The sequence below is a fragment of the Camelina sativa genome, chromosome 17 (genome assembly GCF_030686135.1).
Source record: "Camelina sativa cultivar CO46 ecotype springtype chromosome 17, ASM3068613v1".
NCBI classification, from domain to species: Eukaryota; Viridiplantae; Streptophyta; class Magnoliopsida; order Brassicales; family Brassicaceae; genus Camelina; species Camelina sativa.
Window position 1 is genome coordinate 15,523,936 of NC_141896.1, and position 22,602 is coordinate 15,546,537.

Here is a 22,602-nt window from a genome sequence, read left to right on the forward strand (position 1 = left end):
ATTGGATTATTTGCACTTTCTAACAAGTCATAGAATTTTTTTGAATGGTTAAGTACTGGTTCTTCTACACTCTGATAACCCCTATCCCATTGATAGTTATTATCATAACCCACATTAGAAGGAAATGCATCATTCACCAAATCCACATATCTATCTTCTACTACATTACCCACTTCCTCACTCCCACTAATAAATGTCGGATCAACAGTACTCGTTCCAATATCCATATTAATTTCTTCGCCATGCTTATACCAAACATAATAATCTGGCATAAACCCATAACTAAAAAGATGATTCCAAATTCTAGTCCCTAGAAAACGCTTCCCATTTTTGCACCTACTACGAGGGCAAAAAAACTTACCCCCGTTTTCTTGTGCAAAAGACTGGCTATTTGCAAATTGCATGAACTGCTCCATCCCGGCTCTGAACTCTTCTGTAAAATTTCCCGTCACCTCATCGATCCTCTTGTACATCCACTCTCGGAAATTACTATAATTGTAACTTCCTGACATTATTATAAATCTCTATGATCTCGATTTTTTTTATTGTGTTGCTTTGTCACTACAAGAAAATACTGCTATTGCCACGATATTTTTGCAATGATCATATTCATTAAGATTTTGTAACATTTTTTGCTACATTTTTGCAATGATGAATACACGTAACAATTTTATTACAAAATTGTTGCAAAATAGTGACAAAATTGTCCGTTGCATTTTTTTGTTACAAAATAACAACATTATTACGACATACAAAAATGTCTTGCAAATTTTGCAAGAAATATTCAACGGTTATGGGTTGTGGTTATTTTGCAAGAAAAATTTAGTAAAAATATGTGACAAAATATGTGACAAAATATGTGACATATTTGTTACTGTATTTACAACAATTTATAACCTTTTTGCAACATATTTTTCTATAAATTTATCTTAATATATATTATCTTATTTACTCAATTACTAGTTGAAATCTATATATATATGTATAATATTTTGTAAATTTATTAACGTCTGGTATATGTTTTTTTGGTTTAGTTGGGTTATATATAATTTGTATATTATTTGCTCATTTTTAATATAAAATATATGGTATTGGTACAGTAAATTCGGTTCAAGTGGTCAGATTCTGGAATTGAGTTTTCTAAAAAGAAAAAATATATATACGTGACTTTAAGCATGATCATCATTATCTAAGTAAATAACAATATATTAAAACAGATATAACAAAAGAGTTTGATAATTATCTGTTAAGTATAGGACTAGGAACGTGGCTTCCTTCTCTCATATCTTCACAAAGATGAGTTTTTCTTATCAAACTCTAATAAAAAATTAGCTAGAATTTTAGCAAGAATTAATGAGTTTTTCATTTTTCAACACATCTAAATAATTTGGATATTACCCAACTCCCATATTTTACGTTCAATGAAACAAATTTATTAGTTTTAAGTATTTCCAGCCTCTTCCCGCTTGTCACCTCTTATATTTTCAATAATACTTGAAAGATTTGGATAAATCCACTATTATTCAGTATCAAAGATTTTATTTTATTCTCTGCTTATATATAGTTAAGGACGTAGTTTATCAAAACACAACACATTAGCAATCACCGCTTCTTCTCCAAAGTAAACACACTTCTCCATTGATCTATTATATTTTTTGTATAAGGATGTGGAAAATGATGAGGCTATCAAACAAAAGTTGGAAGAGCTTTATAAAAAGAATGCAGAAATAAGAGAGAGCCTCATTAAGCTTGAAGGATTAGAGAAAATGTTTGACATGTTGTTTTCCCGTCAATCCTCTAATGTTGTGAACAAATGAACAACTAAGTTTCATTTACTTGTTTCAGTTATGCTTTTTAGTTATGATTTTTAGGTTTTTATTCTGAACTTAGTTTTTATTTATGGTTGGTTTTTTCTATTATTTTTTATTTTTGCATTTTGAAATATTTTAATATTTTATTACTTAATAAAGTTAGTCATTTCTTTCACTGTTTTTTTCCCTATCATAATATATATTTAAGGGATAGAAGAAAGTTTAAATAAATAATTATAATTTAACAAATCATATGTCGAACAAAAATATAGAAAAATACAGTGATTCATATTAATGTTGCAAAATTAAGTGGAATTAGGCAATGAGATTTATGATCATATATTATTGTAATAATGCAACGAAATAAAAATTAAAGTGGCAATATTTACAATATTTTTAGTTGTGAGCATCATCATAAAATATATGCGACGACCATATATTTAAAAATAATTACTACAAATTTGTAACATTTTTTGCTTTATATTTTCCGTAGCATTTATTTACGACAATATATAATTGCATTAGACCGTCGTAATTATACCACTAATTTGCTGCATAAATATTGTTACATTAATACAACACATATAGCAATATATTACTTCGTCGCAAATTTGTAATAATATTTGCCATATTTTTTCTGTGCCAATAATTTGTAACAAATGGAAGTTGCAAACGTACATCACAATTATACGACAAATTTACGACAAAAATAATGTTGCATTAATACGACAATATAGCAAGGAGTCTATTTATTGCAAATTTTGCAATATATGTGCAACAAATACCAATTTGCAACGCTCATATAGCAACAACAGAAAATGTGTCTCAATTTTATTGCATTTTCAAATTTGCAACAAAATATGAAGTTATTGCAGTAAATTTAAGCGTAGCTATGACACTATTTTCTTGTAGTGTTGTGTTTCTGTGAGTGAGAAAAACGATTGGTGAGCTCAGTTTATATAGACATATTTAGCGACTAAAAAGTGAATATATTACGTAGTCACCAAATATAGGTACACCTACTCCGAATGCTAAAAACGTGTTTTAAACCAACTTTTAGCGACTATTTTGCGACTAAATTTTGCAACCCGCCGAAAATGTTGCAAAATAGTCGCCAAATTTACGACTACACAAGCAACTACCTTTTAGTCGCTAAATTAGCGACTATTTTGCGACAATGTTTTGCGACCCGCCGAAAATGTCGCAAATAGTCGCCATTTAGCGACTAAAATAGCGACAAAATTATTTAGTCACAAATTAGCGACTAAAAAGTGACTATGTAAGAATAGTCATAAAACAGTCACAAATTAGTGGGTAATTGGTCGCTAAATTTAACGATTACGGATATAGTTGCCGATCGTAGTCGGAAAATCCGTGTTTTCTTGTAGTGTTAAGATCTTAGGGTTAAATTCATCGTGGCACTAAAAGTGTTGTTGAATTGCTTGAAAAGAACTTAAGTGAGCAAGGTGGACCTTAGCCAACGGAAGTTGAAAGTTGAGGCACCTTGTGAACAAATCAAACTTAAAATTTATTGCTTGCCTGATTTGCTAGATTCAAACGAATTTTAGGGTCTAGTTAATTCTTGCATAGATAGCTAACGCTGCAGAAGTAGGTTAGTTTTACAATTGCGATTCGAGTTCTAGAAGGGTGTGTAATGCTCTCCCAATCTAATCATCTAAATTTGTGGTTGTAACCCCTAATTGATTCCTTGCGCCCAATATTTCTAAATTGATTTAACAGCAGTTTATTTACTTTCTGATTTTAGTAGTTACTTGAAACACAAACTTCCTCTTTTGCCTTAGCTATATTTGATATTTACTATTTCATAGTTCATTATTTGGTCTCTATGGATTTGATCCTGAAGTGTTACGACGACACCACTAGATCGTGGTTGAGTGCACATTAGGTTTTAATTGACTTTTGATCAATTACCAATGCCCCACCAGATCTGTTCGAAAACCTCTTTCAACTTCACAAAGCTAATTCCATTGATCTGGGCTATGGAGTCTTTACTGGTGGCTGGAGTCGATTGTCAGGTTTTTGAGACGGATAGTGTGGAGCTAACGGCGATGGTGCAGGCACCGGAAGACTGGCCGGCTTTCTCTAATCTGCTGGAGGATTTCTCATTGCTTCGAAGTTCCTTTCCCTCCTTCTCCTCTCCAGGATTCCTCGCGATGACAATGTCAGGGCCGATTGCCTCGCTCGATCTTCACGAACCCTACCTTCAGTTTCTACCTTTTGTAAACTCGTATCCTCCTGTTTGGGCAACCAATCATGGAGTTCTCTTTTAATTTTAATATAGTTTCGTTGAAAAAAAAAAAAAAAAAAAAACAACAATTTTCACAGAGGTAAGTTCTTTATCTTTTGTTCATATCCATTACTTTTTCTTCAATGCATATTAATTCTAATTTCTATTGTTTCAACTGCAACATGCCTCTCGATTTTACTCATCTCTCTCATCTAAATTCTTTAAAAAGAGAATGGAAGATTAGAGTTCTAGCCAGGACATGAAATTTTTATCCAAAATATAAACCTGGAGTTATTCTGGGTATTGAAACAATTCTCGTGGACGCAAAGTTTAGTGTGCTTAGTTATATGAATTTCATATTACATTATAGTCTTTTCAAAACACAATCGAATAACCAATAAAAATTTTCATAAGATTTTTTTTTCTGGACAAGGGGATCGAATTCAAGCATAAGTGAAAAACACTATAGTTAGAAAATTCAAAAAGGAATTGCTGGAAGGAAGGTTTTGTGATATTATGAATTTTGAAGTTCGTGATAATCTTGGTGACTACAGGGGAACTGTACATCCTTACAAAAATTTCATGTTTACGACATAGGTGAAGCCGTATGATCAGATCCCAGGTATATCTCACTTCAACTGTTATCCTTTCTCAGAGAATTCAACTCAATCTATTGTGGATGACGTATTTTCGGTATGTTTTTTTTTTCCTATTGTACATGTCACTTTACTCTTAAATAGATTACCAAATAGATTATTGTTTTCAAGTGGAGCTCAATCTTTCTCAGTAAAGTTTACCCTTTATGTTTATTTATTTAAGCATTCTGATTTCATTATGTTATAGTTTGCTTCTATTTCCATTTTTTTCCCATATATTATTGGAGAAACTGTTGGTATGAGTCAGATTACTGAAAAAGATTGTTCCTGACAGAAGTCAAAGCTGTTGGATATTCAGCTAAGAGATCTAAGGTTAGTGAAGTTGCTGGAGAGTTTCACACTTCTTCATGTCTCTCTTTATAACTTTACAACAGATCGCTTTGTTCATTTTCCATAAATTATTTGATGTCTCTTGCAGTGATACTATCATGGAGTGTACTTTATGGGAGAATCACGCTGAAGATGTATATTCTTATGTTACAAAAAAAGTTGTAGGTTCTGGAGTCTCATGACACCTGATTTGAGCAACAAAGTTGAAGTCTTGATTACCTTGATGGCTTTTTTTGTCTATAGCCTTTTCTTTATCTTTCTTTCAGAACATATAAAACATGGATTTTTATAAAGCAGGTTTGACAATGAGATACAGTACAGAAGTTTTTCTTTTTATGAACAACCGATACGGTACAAAAGTTAAGCATTAGAAAGAAGGCAAATTAGAAAAACAAGAAAGCTAAATGAAGAAGCATTAAGAAAGTTGCAAGAAGAGCACATAAATAAACTGAAATTTCATGGTCGTGTTGTGAGTCAGGTGATACGACATGGATCTTACGCCAAAGGAAAAGCCTCTCAAGAATGTTAACATGACATGCTCAAGTCTTCTCAACACAACAAAAAGCTCAACATAAGTTATGTGTGGTCAACCGTTCATGTCTTGAAAACTTATATATTCGGATTTTTGTGATTTTCTTTCCAGAGCTTTTTAAACTATAATCATATCACATCTTTCATGAACTTTCTTTCGTTTATTTAGTTTAATATATTGCACAAACAGTAAAAGAGATCTTGCACCGTATATGTAATATCGCACATATGAATTTTATACAAATACTGAATCCCCGTACGTAATACGGGGTAGAATACTAGTATTAAATAATTTGTTATTTTTGAAGAATTTCCCCCCTTTTTAAAATAAAGTAATTCTTTTTATTGTTAGCGAGTTTGCTAATGAAATTTGATAAATTTTGCACGCTGGCTTTTATTTTTTGAACTAATACATAGATTAAATTAAATTTCCAAAATAATAATCAAAGCAATTAATCATATACCATCAGTGGTTATAAATTCTGTTTATATAGGCAAGATTTGTTCTTATCATGCATGTAGACAATACATAAAAGCAGAGATACTATAAGAAGATATCCTACTATATTAATTGGGAAGTACAAATATAAAACTACATTCAATTGTCATTAGAAATTTTTATTAAGCTTAATTAATTAATTAAATAAATATAATTAATTTTTTTTTTAAAAACACTCACAGATAAAATATAAAAAAATCTAGAAAAATATATTTTCTCTCTCTAATAAATTATGGACGAAATTACTAAATATTTTTTTAAAAAAATAAATAACAAATCAGAATTTTAAAAACTAAGATTTTATATCCAAATATACAATATAATTTGTTTTTAATAACTAAATTTCGAAAATTTTGTTAAAATTTCAAATATGATTCTCCTATCATCTTTATTTTATTTTATTTACAAATGTTTGGAATTTTTATATAATATTTATGATTAATAAAGTACAGAATTTTTTCTGCATTTGTTGTGATTTGAATTTTTAAAAAACGAAAATATATTAATTAATCTATGAAAAATGTATGTTTTAATTTATACATTGGCGGGATGGTAAAACTAAATTTATATAGATGATAAATTAATAATTTTTATTTGCTCACAATTATAATATTAAAATTACTACTTTATATTTCACAAAATAATGAATCAAATACAAGAAACAAACAATATAAAACTGTAATATAAGTTAATAAAAAAATAGACTAATAGATTTACAGAACGATTAAAAATAAATATTATCTCAAAAAAATATTTTTAAAATATGTAACAATAAATTTTATTATTATATTAGAAATTTTTTAAAAAATGTTGATCCGTGCTTAAAGCACGGGGTATCTCCTAGTTATATAATTATTAGTGCTTATATAATTATGTAGACATTGATTATGTCAACTGATTTTTTGTAACAATATATATATATAGCCCGATACCCTTTCATTTTATTACAACATAATTCATACTAACAATCTTCCTAGTAAGCGATTCATTTTGATCTATTTTAATAATTTCTACTTCACAGTTTATAACACCATCATAGTAACAACTTATTTCATTTTATGCAAAGGTATATATATAATTTGGTGAGTAATTGAAAAAAAATGTCGGTGAAGGATAGAGCAACAAAGCGAATTCAGATGGAACTCAAGGCCATGAAATCCCGAGACTCTTTGTACAGTATTGGTTAGTAGTAGTAGTTTTTGTTTTCTCTCCCTACATTATATAAATAAATTGTATTCACATTTCTTAATGTAAATAACATGTTTGTAATCACAACCACACTTATACGTAAACTATTAGAATTTTTCTAGGTGTCAACTATAATAATATTGTTTGTTGGTGATATGTATCAATATAGGTTTAGAAGAAACAAAAGGTACAAAAGAAACAAAAGGTACAGAAGAAACAAATGTATTCAAATGGAAGACAACGATTTACGGACCCGAAGGTACTTTCTATGTTGGTGAAACAACCCTTCCCGTTTTTTTTTTTATACCTTAATTTACTATTGGTCCCATACCCACTAACATCCTAACAACAATCAATAACCGCGGATAACCAAATAAAACAATTCCATTAATCCATTAAAATTCCAACATAAATAATCCAATAACCAATAACACCAAAATCCAAAACAAGGAAATAACCAAAAGCTAACATCCTACAATGTTCCAATGACTTAATCTAGCAACCTAACAACAGCTAGACCACAATCAATCAAGCCTCTAGAACATCCTCCTCTTCATCGCCTTTGATTCCACGATCACACTTTTCCTTTACCTGCACAACACAAACAACAATTGAGATGCGTAAGTATTATCATAAATACTTAGTGAGACCGTCCTCCCATCTACTAGGTTATACACACAAGCATATGAGACCCTCAAGTTATGCAAGCAAACAAAACACAAGCAATACATCAAACCAGGAAAACAAGTCTCGGTTGAGACTAGTGTCGACCGATGCCACCAGAAAGTGTCGACCGATGCTGAACCAAAAGGTGTCGACCGATGCCACAAGGGTGTCGACCGATGCTGTCACCAACAGTGTCGACCGATGCTCGAATGATGTCGATCGATGCCATATCTGCAGACGTGAACTGCGCGAACACGAACGACGAATCCCGATTCCAAACCATCCCGAATCCGTTCCAAACTCACCCAATTACCTCAGAAATCACTGGGAATCACAAAAGCAACGAACCCAAGCAACAAAACAACACAAACAGCAAGAAAACACACAAACAAGAGAGATCTCATGCTTAGATCAACCATGGTCAAGCACTCACCTCAAGAACAGGAAGATTGGATTGAGAAACGTGGAAAACAACAGCTCCAGAAGCTCCCCCTTCGTTTCCAGCAACAACTAACCCTCCTACAGCCTCAGATCTCTCCAAAAACTCCAAGAACAAGCCCAGAAAGTCACAAAAAGCGTTTCTCTCTCTTTTCTCTCTTTCTTTCACTAAGCGGCGACCAAATAACTCCCCAAAAACCCTTAAACTCGTCCTTAGACGCTTATAACACGATTTAGGGATTTAATTGAACCAAACCGAACCAATTCGGCAATTAATCAAACCGGCCGAACCCAGAAATTAGTGGTGTCGATCGATGCCACTAGGGTGTCGATCGACACTCCTTTCAAAATCACAAAATCCGGTTCGTGGATGTTACAATTCTCCCCCACCAATATGGATTCGTCCCCGAATCCCGCAATACCGTCCAACTGCCAAGGACCTCCGTGCCACCGTCAGTACGGCCCGCACGTCCCCAGACCGGACTAAACACCATCAGCCAAGGTTTCCCGTGCCACTGTCGCAACAGCCCGCACACCTCCGACTGACCCTCGAGGTCTCCCTCTAGCCAATATACTCGCATCATAACCACTATTTGCTCACAACTCAGTGCTTCCCCCGTCCGTGGTCGCAACCAACGAATCATGCCGGCTCGCTATCAGGCCAACCGCCTTAAGCTACGGCATTCAGGAAGTCACTCACACACACTCCCCCCGCTCTCGGGTCGCAACCCTCGAGACATACCGGCTCACTGCCGAGCCTCGGCTCACAGCTACGGTATCCAGGGAGCCTCACATATCCCGCTCTTGGGTCGTCACCCTCAAGCGCGCTCTCGGATCATCATCCGAAGCAACATACCACTCCCACTCTCTGGCCACAAAGTCCATCGAGCTATCGGTATCACGTGAGTTGGGCCCGCACGGCCTTGAGCAAAACAAACACTGATGCCAACGAGTATCTCCCGGCTAGATCTACCTCAACATTTCCACAAAACTTTCCCTTTTTAGAAACTTTCTATTTATGGAAACCTTCCTTTTGTGGAAACTTTCTATTTATGGAAACTTTCCAAAAATAGAAACCCGAGCTATTTCTCTTTTCCCATGACAACAACAGTCAAAACATAAAAAAAATACTCATCTTATTAATCTCAAAAAAATGTCATAATCGTTACAATCTCAACGAAATTATATCAGAAAAAGCAAAAATACAACAACCAGAGCCATCAACCCGCATCCCGAGCACCACCTCATCTTGGTACTTACTCGCACAACCAACCACCCCTAAGCGACCAAATATCAAGAGAGATGGGCTGGAATACTCCGTACCCGCTCCAGCCACGGACTACAACTCAGACCCCGGCTAGACAAGCTCAAGTCGCGGTCTGCTTCTCAAACCACTTCTTAAACTTGCCTTCATCCTCGCCTCGGGCTCCCAAGTCTGCTCCTCTACTCCGTCACAGTCCCACAGGACTCTCATCAAAGGAATCTTCTTCTTCCGAAGTTCCTTGACTCTCCTCTCGAGCACCCTCACTGGTCTCGCCTCTAAAGTCATGTTAGGCTGAAGATCCTCAGGAATCTTAGCCAACAACTGATCACCCTCGTGAAGACACTTCCTCAGCATCGACACATGAAATACCTTGTGGAACGCACGCATAACCTCAGGCAACTCCAACCGGTATGCCACTGGTCCCACCCGCTCAACCACTCTGAACGGACCCATGTACCTTGGACTCAACTTAGTCTATGTCAATGACCTGTTCGGACCCCGCAACATGGCCATCTTGAGGTACACTCTATCACCAACCTGAAACTCAAGATCCTTTCTCCTCTTATCAGCATAGCTCTTCTGCCGATCCTGAGCCTCCTTCATGTTCAGCCTCAAAACCCGAATCTTCTCCGAGGTCTCCTGAACAAAATCTGCACCAAATATGCTCCTCTCCCCCACCTGAGTCCAACATAATGGGGTACGACACGGCCTCCCATATAGGGCCTCATAAGGAGCCATCCCAATACTAGCCTGGTAGCTGTTGTTATAAGCAAACTCCACCAAGCTCAAGTGATCTGCCCAATGACCACCCCAATCCAGCACACACATCCTCAATAAATCCTCCAAAATCTGGATCGTCCTCTCTGACTGACCGTCAGTCTGAGGATGATAGGCTGTACTCATATGCACCTTCGTGCCCATCTCCGCCTGAAATGCCTTCCAGAACACCGAGGTGCACTTGGAATCTCTATCAGACACAATACTAGCAGGCACACCGTGCAATCTGACTATCTCCCTCACGTACTTCTTGGCCAAAACCGCTGCTCCATCAGTTTTCTTGATAGCCAGAAAATGCGCAGACTTAGTCAAACGGTCCACAATGACCCAAATAGCATCAAACGTCCTCGACACAGGCAAACCTACCACGAAGTCCATCGTGATCAAATCCCACTTCCACTCTGGAATGGGTAAACTCTGTAATAAACCACCAGGAACCTGATGCTCCGCCTTCACCAGCTGGCAAGTATCACACTTCGCCACCCAGTCAGCTACGTCCCTTCTTCATCCCGACCCAGTGATAATACCGCTTGAGGTCACGGTACATCTTGTCGCTCCTGGATGAATATAAAACTTGCTCGAATGAGCCTCTCTCAGTATCTCCTGCCTCAAATCCTCACCCTTGGGCACACAGATCCGACCATGCACAAGGATAGTACCATTAGCAGAAACCTGATACTCTGCACCCGCAGCCTTAGAGGCATTCACCAGTCCCTCATCGCTCTCCTGAGCTAACCTCACTCTACTCAACAAATCCGCTCTATCAGCTGCCTCCAAACCCAAAGGTTCCTGTAAGATAGCACACAAACTCAATGCACTAATCTCACCTACCAACACCTCCATATCCTGCTCTTGAGCCGAAGCCACCCGCTTCCGACTCAAGGCATCTGCAACCAGATTAGCTTTACCAGGATGGTAAGCTATGTCCAAATCATAATCCGCTACTAACTCCATCCAACGCCTCTGCCTCAAATTCAGCTCAGGCTGAGTAAAAATGTACTTCAGACTCTTGTGATCTGTAAATACCTGTACCTTCCCACCATACAGATAGGATCTCCAAATCTTAAGAGCAAAGATCACTGCTGCCATCTCCAAATCATGAGTAGGATAATTAGCTTCATGCTTCCGCAACTGCCGCGAAGCATAAGCTATAACCTTCCCCTGCTGCATAAGTACACAACCCAACCCCACTCTAGAAGCATCTGTATACACAACATAAGGCTCGTCCTGCTCAGGCAGTGCTAACACCGGCGTGGTAGTCAACATCTGCTTGAGACTTGCAAAACTTGCCTCACACTCTGGTGACCACACAAATGGGACATCTTTCCCTGTAAGCTTAGTCATCGGCTGAGCCATACTCGCGAAACCCCGAACAAACCTCCTGTAGTAACCTGTTAACCCCAGGAAACTCCGAATCTCAGTGACACTCTGCGGCCTCGGCCACTCCCTGATGGACTGAATCTTCTCTGGATCCACTGAAACTCCCTCAGCTGAAACAATATGACCCAAGAACCCCATCTCACGCTGCCAGAAACTGCACTTACTCAGCTTAGCAAACAACTTCTGCTCCCGCAGCTTCTCCAACACTGCTCTCAAATGTATTGCATGCTCCTCAGGACTCTTAGAATATACCAGGATGTCGTCGATGAAAATGATGACTGACACGTCCAGAAACTCCTGGAACACGCTGTTCATCAATCTCATAAACGCAGCTGGCGCATTTGTCAACCCAAACGGCATCACCACAAACTCATAGTGCCCATATCTCGTCCTGAAGGCTGTCTTCCTCACATCTGCCTCATGTATAGGAATCTGATGATAACCTGAAGCCAAGTCGATCTTGGAGAACCAAGTAGCACCCCTCAACTGATCCAACAACTCATCAATCCTCGGGAGAGGGTACTTGTTCTTCACAGTAACTCGGTTCAAACCCCGATAGTTAATACACAACCGAAAACTCCCATCCTTCTTCTTAACAAACAACACCGGAGCTCCCCACGGTAAACAACTAGGACGGATAAAACCCTTGCCCAACAAATCCTCCAGCTGCTTCTTCAGCTCTGCCATCTCTGCTGGAGCCATCCTGTAAGGAGCCTTGGATAACGGCATCGTCCCCGGTTCCAGCTCAATAGTAAAAGGATCCGACCGAGATGGTGGTAATCCCTGCAATGACTGGAACACATCCTCAAAGTCCTCCACAACCGGAATACCGCTAACCATAGACTTCCCCACTGACTATGGCATAGATATAGTAACCAGATAGGCCTCACGGCCCTTCTCGATCATCTTCCCTGCCTGAACGGCTGAGATCACGAGACTCCCCAAAGTCGGTCTAATACCCTGAAAAACCAACTTCCCTCCTGGACGCTCAAACTCCACTCTACCCCGATAGCAATCCAAATGCACCTTATGCCGATGCAACCAATCCATACCAAGAATAACGTCATACAACTCCACTGGACTGATAAGCAAATCCGCTGGCCACGACTCTCCTGCGATCTGAATATCAACTCCTCCAGCTCGTCCAATAACCCTCAGGAACTTGCCTCCAGTAACTCTGACAACTCCTGAATGCTCTCCAGAATCCCCTCTGATCCCCGCACTCCCGGCACACTCCGGAGTAATGAAGCTATGAGAAGCTCCAGAATCAAACATAACATGGGACTTAAACCCGCCCACCAACAAGGTCCCTACACAAACCTCATGTGTTGAGAACCTAACACTTGACCACAAACAAAAACAAATATAATCTGAACTATTGAATTGACTAAGTTCGAATCTCAAAAGTTATACCTGTGATCGCTCCTGCACTAGTGCCACCGGGCTACTGAGTCGAGTACACCTGAGTCGTCGGCTCAATCCAACCCACCGGCTGCACACCGTTCTGCACACCCTGCTGCACCCCTGGCTGAGCTCTAGCCTGCAACACTGCTACTGCCCTCTGCTGCAACTTGGGACAACGAGGCTTGATATGCCCCGTCTCTCTGCAGTAGTAACACACCTGAGTATCTGTCCGCGCTCCGTCACCGCCCGCTGCTCTGTCACTGCCTGCTGCTCAACTCTCTGTGGACAGCTAGTCACCTTGTGGTCCCTGCTACCACACCCAAAGCATTTCGCACCCCCCGTGCCTCGATCTCTGCATAACATCAAACTTCCTCTTCTGCCCCTGCGCAGGCTTGCCGCCCTAGCTAGGAACAGAAAGCGGCTGAGACAGCTGTGGCTGCACCGAAGAACTGACCACAACCACCTGTGACCTCAAGTCATCCTCTATCCCAGCTGCAACCTCAACCAACTCTGCTCTCGTAGCATAGCTCCTCACTCTGCACCGAGTCCTCAAATCATCCCGCAGAGCCAACAAAAACCTCCGCACCTGAGCCGCCTCTGGCTCCCATGCCCTGCCTGCATACCCCACAAGCCGACTGAACTCTGCATCCAGCTCCCGCACTGTACGGTCCCCCTGAGTCAAACCCAAGAACCGTGCCTCCATACGATCAAGAGCCTCCTGAGGAAAATACTTGGAGTTAAACTCCCCCACAAAATCTCCCCAAGACATACCCCGCTGCACTCTCCGTGCTGTCACCGACCTCCACCACACACGAGCATCTCCTGACAAGTAAAACACTGCCAGATCCACCCTGTACCGGTCGGGACACCTAAGCGAAAGGAAAATATCCTCCATCCACTCTCTCCACTCATCCGCTACACTCGGATCGGTACTTCCTGAGAAATACCCCTGCTCCCACATGCCGCAGCTGCTCCATCATCCGCACATACTGAGCATCCACTACCTCGGCCCCCGGCTGTACACCTGCCTGCAAACCCGCCACAGGCTGCACCGCTGGAACCTGCCCACCACCCACTGGCGGCACTACCGGATCCTGCCCACCAACCACTGGCGGCACTACTGGATCCTGCCCACCAACCATTGGCGGCACAACTGCTGGAAGTCGCTGCAAAACCTGAGCTAGCAAGTCCATCAAGACATCCTCCCTGCCTGGAGCACCTCCCGCTGCAACCCCCACACCCGCTGGAACCCCGACCCCGACCACGACCACGCCCACGACCACGACCGCGACCAACAGCACCCTCACCCCTAACCATCTGTATCATCCAAGAACAGAAGGCTAAGCAAACAATAGATCCAATACACAAAAACACAACTTACCGTGGAATCACAAAACAGGCTCGAAGAGGATGTTCTAGGACTTCATGCCACACTCAATTGACCGACTCACATAATCAATCATAGCATGGAATCCTAAACATCAACAGCAAAAGCGCAATGAACCCTAGACCTAGAACCGTAAGGGCTCTGATACCAAAATGAAACAACCCTTCCCCGTTTTTTTTTTTTTTTACACCTTAATTTACTAGTGGTCCCATACCCACTAACATCCTAACAACAATCAATAACCGCGGATAACCAAATAAAACAATTCTATTAATCCATTAAAATTCCAACATAAATAATCCAATAACCAATAACACCAAAATCCAAAACAAGGAAATAACCAAAAGCTAACATCCTACAATGTTCCAATGACTTAATCTAGCAACCTAACAACAGCTAGACCACAATCAATCAAGCCTCTAGAACATCCTCCTCTTCGTCGCCTTTGATTCCACGATCACACTTTTCCTTTACCTGCACATCACAAACAACAATTGAGATGCGTAAGTATTATCATAAATACTTAGTGAGGCCGTCCTCCCATCTACTAGGTTATACACACAAGCATATGAGACCCTCAAGTTATGCAAGCAAACAAAACACAAGCAATACATCAAACCAGGAAAACAAGTCTCGGTTGAGACTAGTGTCGACCGATGCCACCAGAAAGTGTCGACCGATGCTGAACCAAAAGGTGTCGACCAATGCCACAAGGGTGTCGACCGATGCTGTCACCAACAGTGTCGACCGATGCTCGAATGATGTCGATCGATGCCATATCTGCAGACGCGAACTGCGCGAACACAAAACGACGAATCCCGATTCCAAACCATCCCGAATCCGTTCCAAACTCACCCAATTACCTCAGAAATCACTGGGAATCACAAAAGCAACGAACCCAAGCAACAAAACAACACAAACAGCAAGAAAACACACAAACAAGAGAGATCTCATGCTTAGATCAACCATGGTCAAGCACTCACCTCAAGAACAGGAATATTGGATTGAGAAACGTGGAAAACAACACCTCCAGATGCTCCCCCTTCGTTTCCAGCAACAACTAACCCTCCTACAGCCTCAGATCTCTCCAAAAACTCCAAGAACAAGCCCAGAAAGTCACAAAAACGTTTCTCTCTCTTTTCTCTCTTTCTTTCACTAAGCGGCGACCAAATAACTCCCCAAAAACCCTTAAACTCGTCCTTAGACGCTTATAACACGATTTAGGGATTTAATTGAACCAAACCGAACCAATTCGGCAATTAATCAAACCGGCCGAACCCAGAAATTAGTGGTGTCGATCGATGCCACTAGAGTGTCGATCGACACTCCTTTCAAAATCACAAAATCCGGTTCGCGGATATTACAGTTGGTGGCATTTTTCAGATCCGCATTGAGTTTCCTAATGACTATCCTTTTAAACCACCCAAGGTAGGTTATATATTTATAAATATATTGTATTTTGATAGAGATTAACTTTCGTTTTTTAACTACAAAAGTAAATATTTTTTTTTTCTTTCTTATATAGTTTACTTTCGAAACACGGATTTACCATCCAAATATCAATTCCAATGGATCGATTTGTCTTGACATTCTTAAAGACAAGTGGACTCCTTCTGTCACCGTTGAAAAGGTTCAAAAACTCTACTCAAATATTTTGTTTTTATATTGTTCACTTTGTGCTTTCTCATTATGTTTCATTGTCTTTCATCATTAAGTATTAATTTTGTTAATATATATACAACAGGTGCTCCTATCCATAACTTCACTATTGGCGGCCCCAAACCCAGATGATCCTCTTGTACCTGAGATTGGGAAGCAGTTTAAGAATGATAGATTCAAATTTGATCAGACAGCCCGAAAATGGACTGAACAACATGCTTATAAATAAGAACTTATATATATATAGTTGTTTTCGTCATATATCTCCTATTTATTAGCCATCAAAACTGTTTTCCTTTAATCATGTTATTGTGTACTTCTCATATATCATAAATAAAAGTCATATTCTTCGTTTAGATTTTTAGTTCTCCTCAAAGTGAATATAAAATATTTGAATCGAAACAAGAATACTCATGCAAACAAACTCGAAGCTTGATTAAAACTTAAATAGTTGTTTTATTATTTCATATCTTAATTATTAACCATCAACTGATTCCTATCATATTTATCCGTTTCGATTTTTGTGACATTCTCTGTTTAGATTTTTGTTCTCTACAAAATAGTTGAATCGAAAAATGAATACTGGATCATAGCAAAACATTGAATCAGTATAATCGGTTCGATGAGTACTTAATTCTTTCCGTCTAAATTAAGTAATGTTTTATATTTTTGTGTTTGTTTCACAGAAAAAAAAATACTTGAGAAACAAGAAATGTTATAAGAGATAGTTTCTTATATACTATGTGTAAAAAAAACATAATTTCGAAGTAGGGAGAATTGTAAGACGTATCAAACAATTACTATAAGTTTATTTTTTTGTTAAATCCAAGGAAAAACGATTTGTATCCCATAGGAAATTTCATATAGCACCACAACTCCACAGAATTCAAACCTCGATCTTTGTCCACACAAATCAGAAGTTCTAGTACAGTATCCCCTAATATAAAAGTTCAAAACTTCAGAACACACAAACGTTAGATTTATTGGTTTATGACTTAAACCGATACTAAACCACCAACACTAAACCATAGTCAGCTCTCTGGTCAGATTCCATTGGGAGTAGCAAACTCTTCAGAGCTAACTAACTTGCAACTCGCCAAAAACAACTTCACTGGTTTCTTGCCTGAAAACATTTGCAAAGGTGGGAAGCTTCAGAAAATCTCATTAGATGATAATCACTTCGAAGGTCCTATCCCGAAAAACTTGAGATATTGCAAGAGCTTTTGGGGTTTATCCAGATCTTAATTTCATTGATATAAGCTAGGAGAAGAGTCGAAAGCTAGGTGCCTTGATCATGTCAAACAACAACATCATAGGTGTTATCCCACCAGAGACTTGGAACATGACACAACTAGTTGAGTTGGATCTGTCTACCAACAACCTCACTGGTGAGCTTCCAGAAGCAATTCAAAATCTCACAAGTTTGTCAAAGCTACTACTTAATGGGAATCAGTTATCTCGAAGAGTTCCTACATTTTTAAATTTCTTGACCAAGCTCAAGTCTCTAGACTTATCTTCAAAGATGTTCAATTCTCAGATCCCACAAACCTTTGACTCTTTTACTAACCTCCATCAGTTGACCCTAAGCATAAACAAATTTGATGGACGCATCCGCATACTAAAAAAGTTGACTCAGTTAACTTATCTTGATCTCAGCTACAACCAGCTCGATGGGGAAATCCCATCACAACTCAGCTACTTGCAGAGCCTCAACAAGCTCGACCTCTCACACAACAATCTCTCAAGTATCATTCCAAGTTTTCAGGTCATGAAACCGCTGACATACATCGATATATCAAACAATCAACTCGAGGGTCTGCTTCCAAACAATCTAGCGTTTCGAAACGCAACCGCAAATTCATTGGAGGGAAACAGAGGCTTATAAATCGTGCCCTATCACTTCCCAAGGGAAGAATGGTTTCCTAGGGAAGAATGGTTTCCTTGTGTTTTATTATTGATGTTGTGTCGTTAGTGTTTTATTATATGATCATCTGTTTTCATTATGGTGCTGATGTTGTAGATCGAGCTTGTTCTTTCATGGATCGGATCAGTCCCCAGTGATCTCGTTTCTTTGTTGGATCTAGACCAATCTTTTGTTTTTGCAATGATTTGATATTTTTTTGTTCAGATCAGTCAGTATTCAACTTTTTGATTGGGTATGATCATGTTGATACTGACAATGCTAACGTTCACACGACATCTTGATTGGTTGCTTTGATTCTCAAACTCACAGATCAGTCAGTAACTAGTTACTAAGCTTGATTAAAACTTATATAATTGTTTTCTTATTTCATATCCTAATTCTTAACCATCAACTGCCTCCTATCATATTTATCCGTTACGATTTTTATGACATTCTCCGTTAAGATTTTTGGTCTCTATAAAATCTATATATATATAAAGTTACATTTTACTCACTTCTGGTGCTCGCCACGTCAGCAACCTCTGATTTAATTTTTAGGGCTTATTCTTAAAAAACTTACCCATTAAACAGTTAATAACACTTACCCATTAACACTTGAAAGCCCAGATCAAATCCAAATTTGTTAGAACACTTGAAAGCCCAGATCAAACCCAAATTTGTTAGATGCCCTAACAACAACCGTATCTCCTACTCGCCGTTTTCGTATATGCGACTCTCAGACATTCGTTTCCTGCTTCATTCTATCCTCCTCGCATTTCACATTCTCGAGTTGCAATGGTTAGAAATGAAATAAATATTATTTCGCACTCCTCGACACCCTTAGCCTGCCCTCTCTTCAATTTCCATTGTAACGGGTCTGTGTTAACGGAAATTTGTGTTGTTCAAAGCTCTCTCATCTAATGCTTAGCCCACTACTCATTACTTCAATTGAGGTAAGTCGAAGTCTTATATAGAGATGAAGCTAATCCTTCACCAACCACCACCGTCGTCTTCCTTGCCGGTTGTTACCTTATGCTCCGAATCGTGTGGTGTTGTCTTCCTCCTCCTCCGTTGTGATTAGCTGTCTCAGCGGTGGTGGAGTTTCCTCCAATGAATCGTTTGTATCTACTCGCCGGTCTAAGTTGGATTGTGGTTTCACTGTGATTGCGAATTTGGTGAATCGGATCCAGCTGCTTGATATGTCTGTTAAGGCTTATCCGATTCAGCTAAGGATTCCATGAAACAGACGATTTTTCTTCTATGCTTGGACTCCTTCCTTCCGATCAATTTTCCATTTTCGTTACCATCTCCGAGCAGCCTCTCTATCATCTCCTTATCTCTCCCATCATCACCGAGTATATATTTTGAATCTATCTCTCTCTCTGTCTGATGACAATTTTGTTAATTTCTGGAACACTGTGGATTTAGGGATTTTGGTTTCTTTGTGGTTTTATTAGGTATACGTTGTGGAATGCGGAGTATCGTGTATCACTGAGGCAGAATTTTTATTTACCGGTTGATCCTAGAAAGGAGGAGGATCAGTCTTTCGAAGACGATGTTAGATTTGGTTCTAAGAAGGGAGTGGGTGAGGATTTAGGGAATTTGTTGAAGAATTAGAGAGACTGAGTCCTCAGGTGTTTCGAGACTTGTCACCTGAAGCGTTGAGTTATATTCTGCATTTGCAGTCTGAGTTATCTACCATGAAAGAGGTAATTGTCAAAGCTGATTATTTACAACAGAGCTTCCTGGTCTTTATACAAAAGCTTTATTTGTATAGATATGTAGTAACTGCTCTCATGATAAGCTATTATAGATTAGTGAATAGACAAGAGAAAGACTATTTCTGTTAGGTTACTGATAAAGTTTTATTCTTTTTGTTGATGGTTGATCTCTTCTTCGCCACTTCCCATCTGCAATTCCTTCCTCTACTCATCAGTTTATCTGGGTATGTTCTCTAATTCTCTAAAACCATATATTTCGATTTCATTGGTTTGGCTTTGGATCTTTGAAAGGGTTTTTGTGTTATTTGTTTTGAAGTTATCATCATGTTCATCCATTGAACTTTGTCAGCTCCGTTGCTTGACAACTGCTCGAGTCGTTGTTTTTTAGCGGCTCCTTTTGTGGGTTTATGTTATCAGCTGGATTTGTGGTAGTTACAGAGATAAGCTTAGAGATGGGTCATGCATTGTTTAGTTTTGATTCGATTCTTTAGTTTTAACCGGAAATGTTAAGTTCCGATCTGATACATGGTGTTGTTTAAAATATTGAGTTCTGCTTCTTCTTTTCTTTTTTTTTTTAAAACGATAATGCCATCTCCTTCTTCTTTCGAAGCACTAATTTATTGTTTACATGTTTGCTTTTGGAATGTATTAATGGATTTTTTGTGTATTGGTGAAAAAGGTGAGACCTTTCTTGGTTTGTTTTGGAGCAAATTGATCACGCCCTTAAAGCGTTGAATAATAACTTAAATTGATACTGATGCTTGCTGGAAAAACATCAACACTGGACTCCATGGGATCGGGAACATGAGGAAAGAAGAATACTTAAGAGTCTGGGCCATGATGCCCCATACATGTGTAACTTAAATGATATTGACAACACATGCAAGAAGTGCTACCACTACAAGCTTATGGTCAAGTTCGTTTACATGATCTAAGAAAGAAAACAGATAATATATAACCATCTCATTGTTATCAAATCTATTTTATTTTCAGTTGTTTTATTTCTCAAAATCATGTATAACCTCCAGTTATATGAATTCCAATATCAATGTTTGTTCTATTAACAGTTTATTACGAACTTACTTTTTAAAATAAGTATAAAAATAACAAGGTCGTAAGCTAGAAAATGGATCAAACTCCTTCAAATGTGTTGTCCAAACAAATTTTTGAGTCCAAATAACTTTTAAAATAAATTAATAAGATAATTAACGGTGTATGACACGCACAACAGTACCTAATTCAAAATAAACCTAATTCAAAATAAATACTTATATTCAATCTATAACAATAAAGTGAGGTTAAATTTATCCCGTAATTTAGAAGATTTTTATATATAACCCGTAAAATAATTAGATCCGTAAAAGTTACAAGATGGTATACCACAGCTTAAATTGTATTATAAATAATTTATTTAATTAGATTTAGCCTGCAATAAGAAAATAATTACATTTTTAAATTGAATTAATAGCCCCAAATAAATAAAAATTCTACATACCAAACAGTATAGTTATTATCAAATATTAGAGTTTTAAAGGAAATTATAAATATATTGTATCTATATGTATATATATATAAATTTAAAATATGTTATTAAGTGTGATAAATTTCTAAATATATAAATTGTTTTAGGAAATTTTAACCAAAAATTGGTAGAGATATATTAGGAAATTGTTTTTTGTCTTTTGTGCAATTTTTAAGGAATTAACTTTGTAAATAAGTATAATTCAATGGTTAGAAAACAAAATGTACTTTGTAAATGTAGATTAGATAATTCAACAAAATTATACAGCATAGTGTTTTATTAACTTCCATTTAAATACTTTTCACTTGGGAAAAAAATTATGGGTTTTTTAGCAGCCAAACTAGAATTCTTAAAATAAACTTCTGGTTAGATTAAGTTAATATAATTACAGTTTCACTTTACCAAATTGTAAAACTTATGGAAAAAGAAATAAATAAATGATTTTAGAAATGTAAAACAGTATTTTCACAATTCTCTTATTAGTTACTTCTAAAGTTTTATACAGATTATTATGAACCAAATTCACAATAAAATTAATTGATTTGACTAATTACTATTTTATAACTTATGTTCCATTTAAATCAAATTCAGTTATTGTACAAGTTGTTGATTTAGTAGTAGTTGTTGTTGTTCCAACAGCTCCAGGTGGAACTGTTGCGGCTGAAAAGAAGGTGTTTGTTATTGTTGTTCTTGCAGTTGTCGAGAAGAAGGAATTGGTATTCTACTACTCCTCAAACATCAATTGCAGTTTATGAAACATTTGTTGAGGCGCTTCTTGCTAAACAAACATAATTTAAAGATCTACACAAAGCATTCCATAAACAAAAGTTAAAAAAAAAAATATGAAACAAAAAAACCAGAAACGACACAAACGAGAACAGCAATCCGCGCGGACACCCACCTATAAATTATAAATACACCAACTCTCACTCCCTCACTCACTTACTATGTATAATTATAACAAACATTGCTCCAACGAAATCATTACAATATCATGGTCTCTATAACATTGTGTAGTGCCCATGTTTTCATTGATTGTTATAGTAACAACTATATTATGTACTGAAATGATATATATTTAACAAATCAATTAGAAAATTTCTAAAATAAAATAAACAATTAAGATATATATATATAAATCCAACCCTTATCCCAACCGTTAGAAATTGCATTTAAAACCATATCCAAATAACACAATCACTAAACCATTCACAAACA

At 37.7% G+C, this 22,602-nt stretch overlaps 1 protein-coding gene, 1 long non-coding RNA gene and 2 pseudogenes across 3 annotated transcripts; all 4 read left to right on the plus strand.

Annotated features, from left to right (window-relative positions):
• Positions 1–4,531: 4,531 nt before the first annotated feature.
• LOC147923788 (uncharacterized) lies at positions 4,532–5,227 on the plus strand (annotated as a pseudogene).
• A 1,948-nt stretch (positions 5,228–7,175) lies between these two features.
• On the plus strand, positions 7,176–16,467 carry LOC104759731 (putative ubiquitin-conjugating enzyme E2 31). Its single transcript, XM_019238985.1, has 5 exons — positions 7,176–7,257; positions 7,469–7,537; positions 15,946–16,007; positions 16,105–16,209; positions 16,324–16,467. Exons 1-5 carry the CDS (start codon positions 7,176–7,178, stop codon positions 16,465–16,467), a joined length of 462 nt encoding a protein of 153 aa, XP_019094530.1.
• A 2,381-nt stretch (positions 16,468–18,848) lies between these two features.
• On the plus strand, positions 18,849–19,850 carry LOC104757869 (uncharacterized; annotated as a pseudogene). The gene is made up of 2 exons (XR_015587571.1): positions 18,849–19,496; positions 19,599–19,850. The product of XR_015587571.1 is annotated as an uncharacterized LOC104757869 (transcript).
• Positions 19,851–19,856: 6 nt separating this feature from the next.
• On the plus strand, positions 19,857–20,926 carry LOC147923789 (uncharacterized). The gene is made up of 2 exons (XR_015587572.1): positions 19,857–20,086; positions 20,542–20,926. It is a non-coding gene; the product is annotated as an uncharacterized LOC147923789 (long non-coding RNA).
• Positions 20,927–22,602: the final 1,676 nt, after the last annotated feature.

What these genes read in the sequence shown, in the direction of transcription:
- LOC104759731 (XM_019238985.1), top strand. Translation starts at nt 7,176, where the DNA reads ATGTCGGTGAAGGATAGAGCAACAAAGCGAATTCAGATGGAACTCAAG. An exon ending in AGACTCTTTGTACAGTATTG is followed by an intron (nt 7,258 to 7,468) that starts GTTAGTAGTAGT and finishes AAGAAACAAAAG; the next exon opens with GTACAGAAGAAACAAATGTA. An exon ending in CGAAGGTACTTTCTATGTTG is followed by an intron (nt 7,538 to 15,945) that starts GTGAAACAACCC and finishes CGGATATTACAG; the next exon opens with TTGGTGGCATTTTTCAGATC.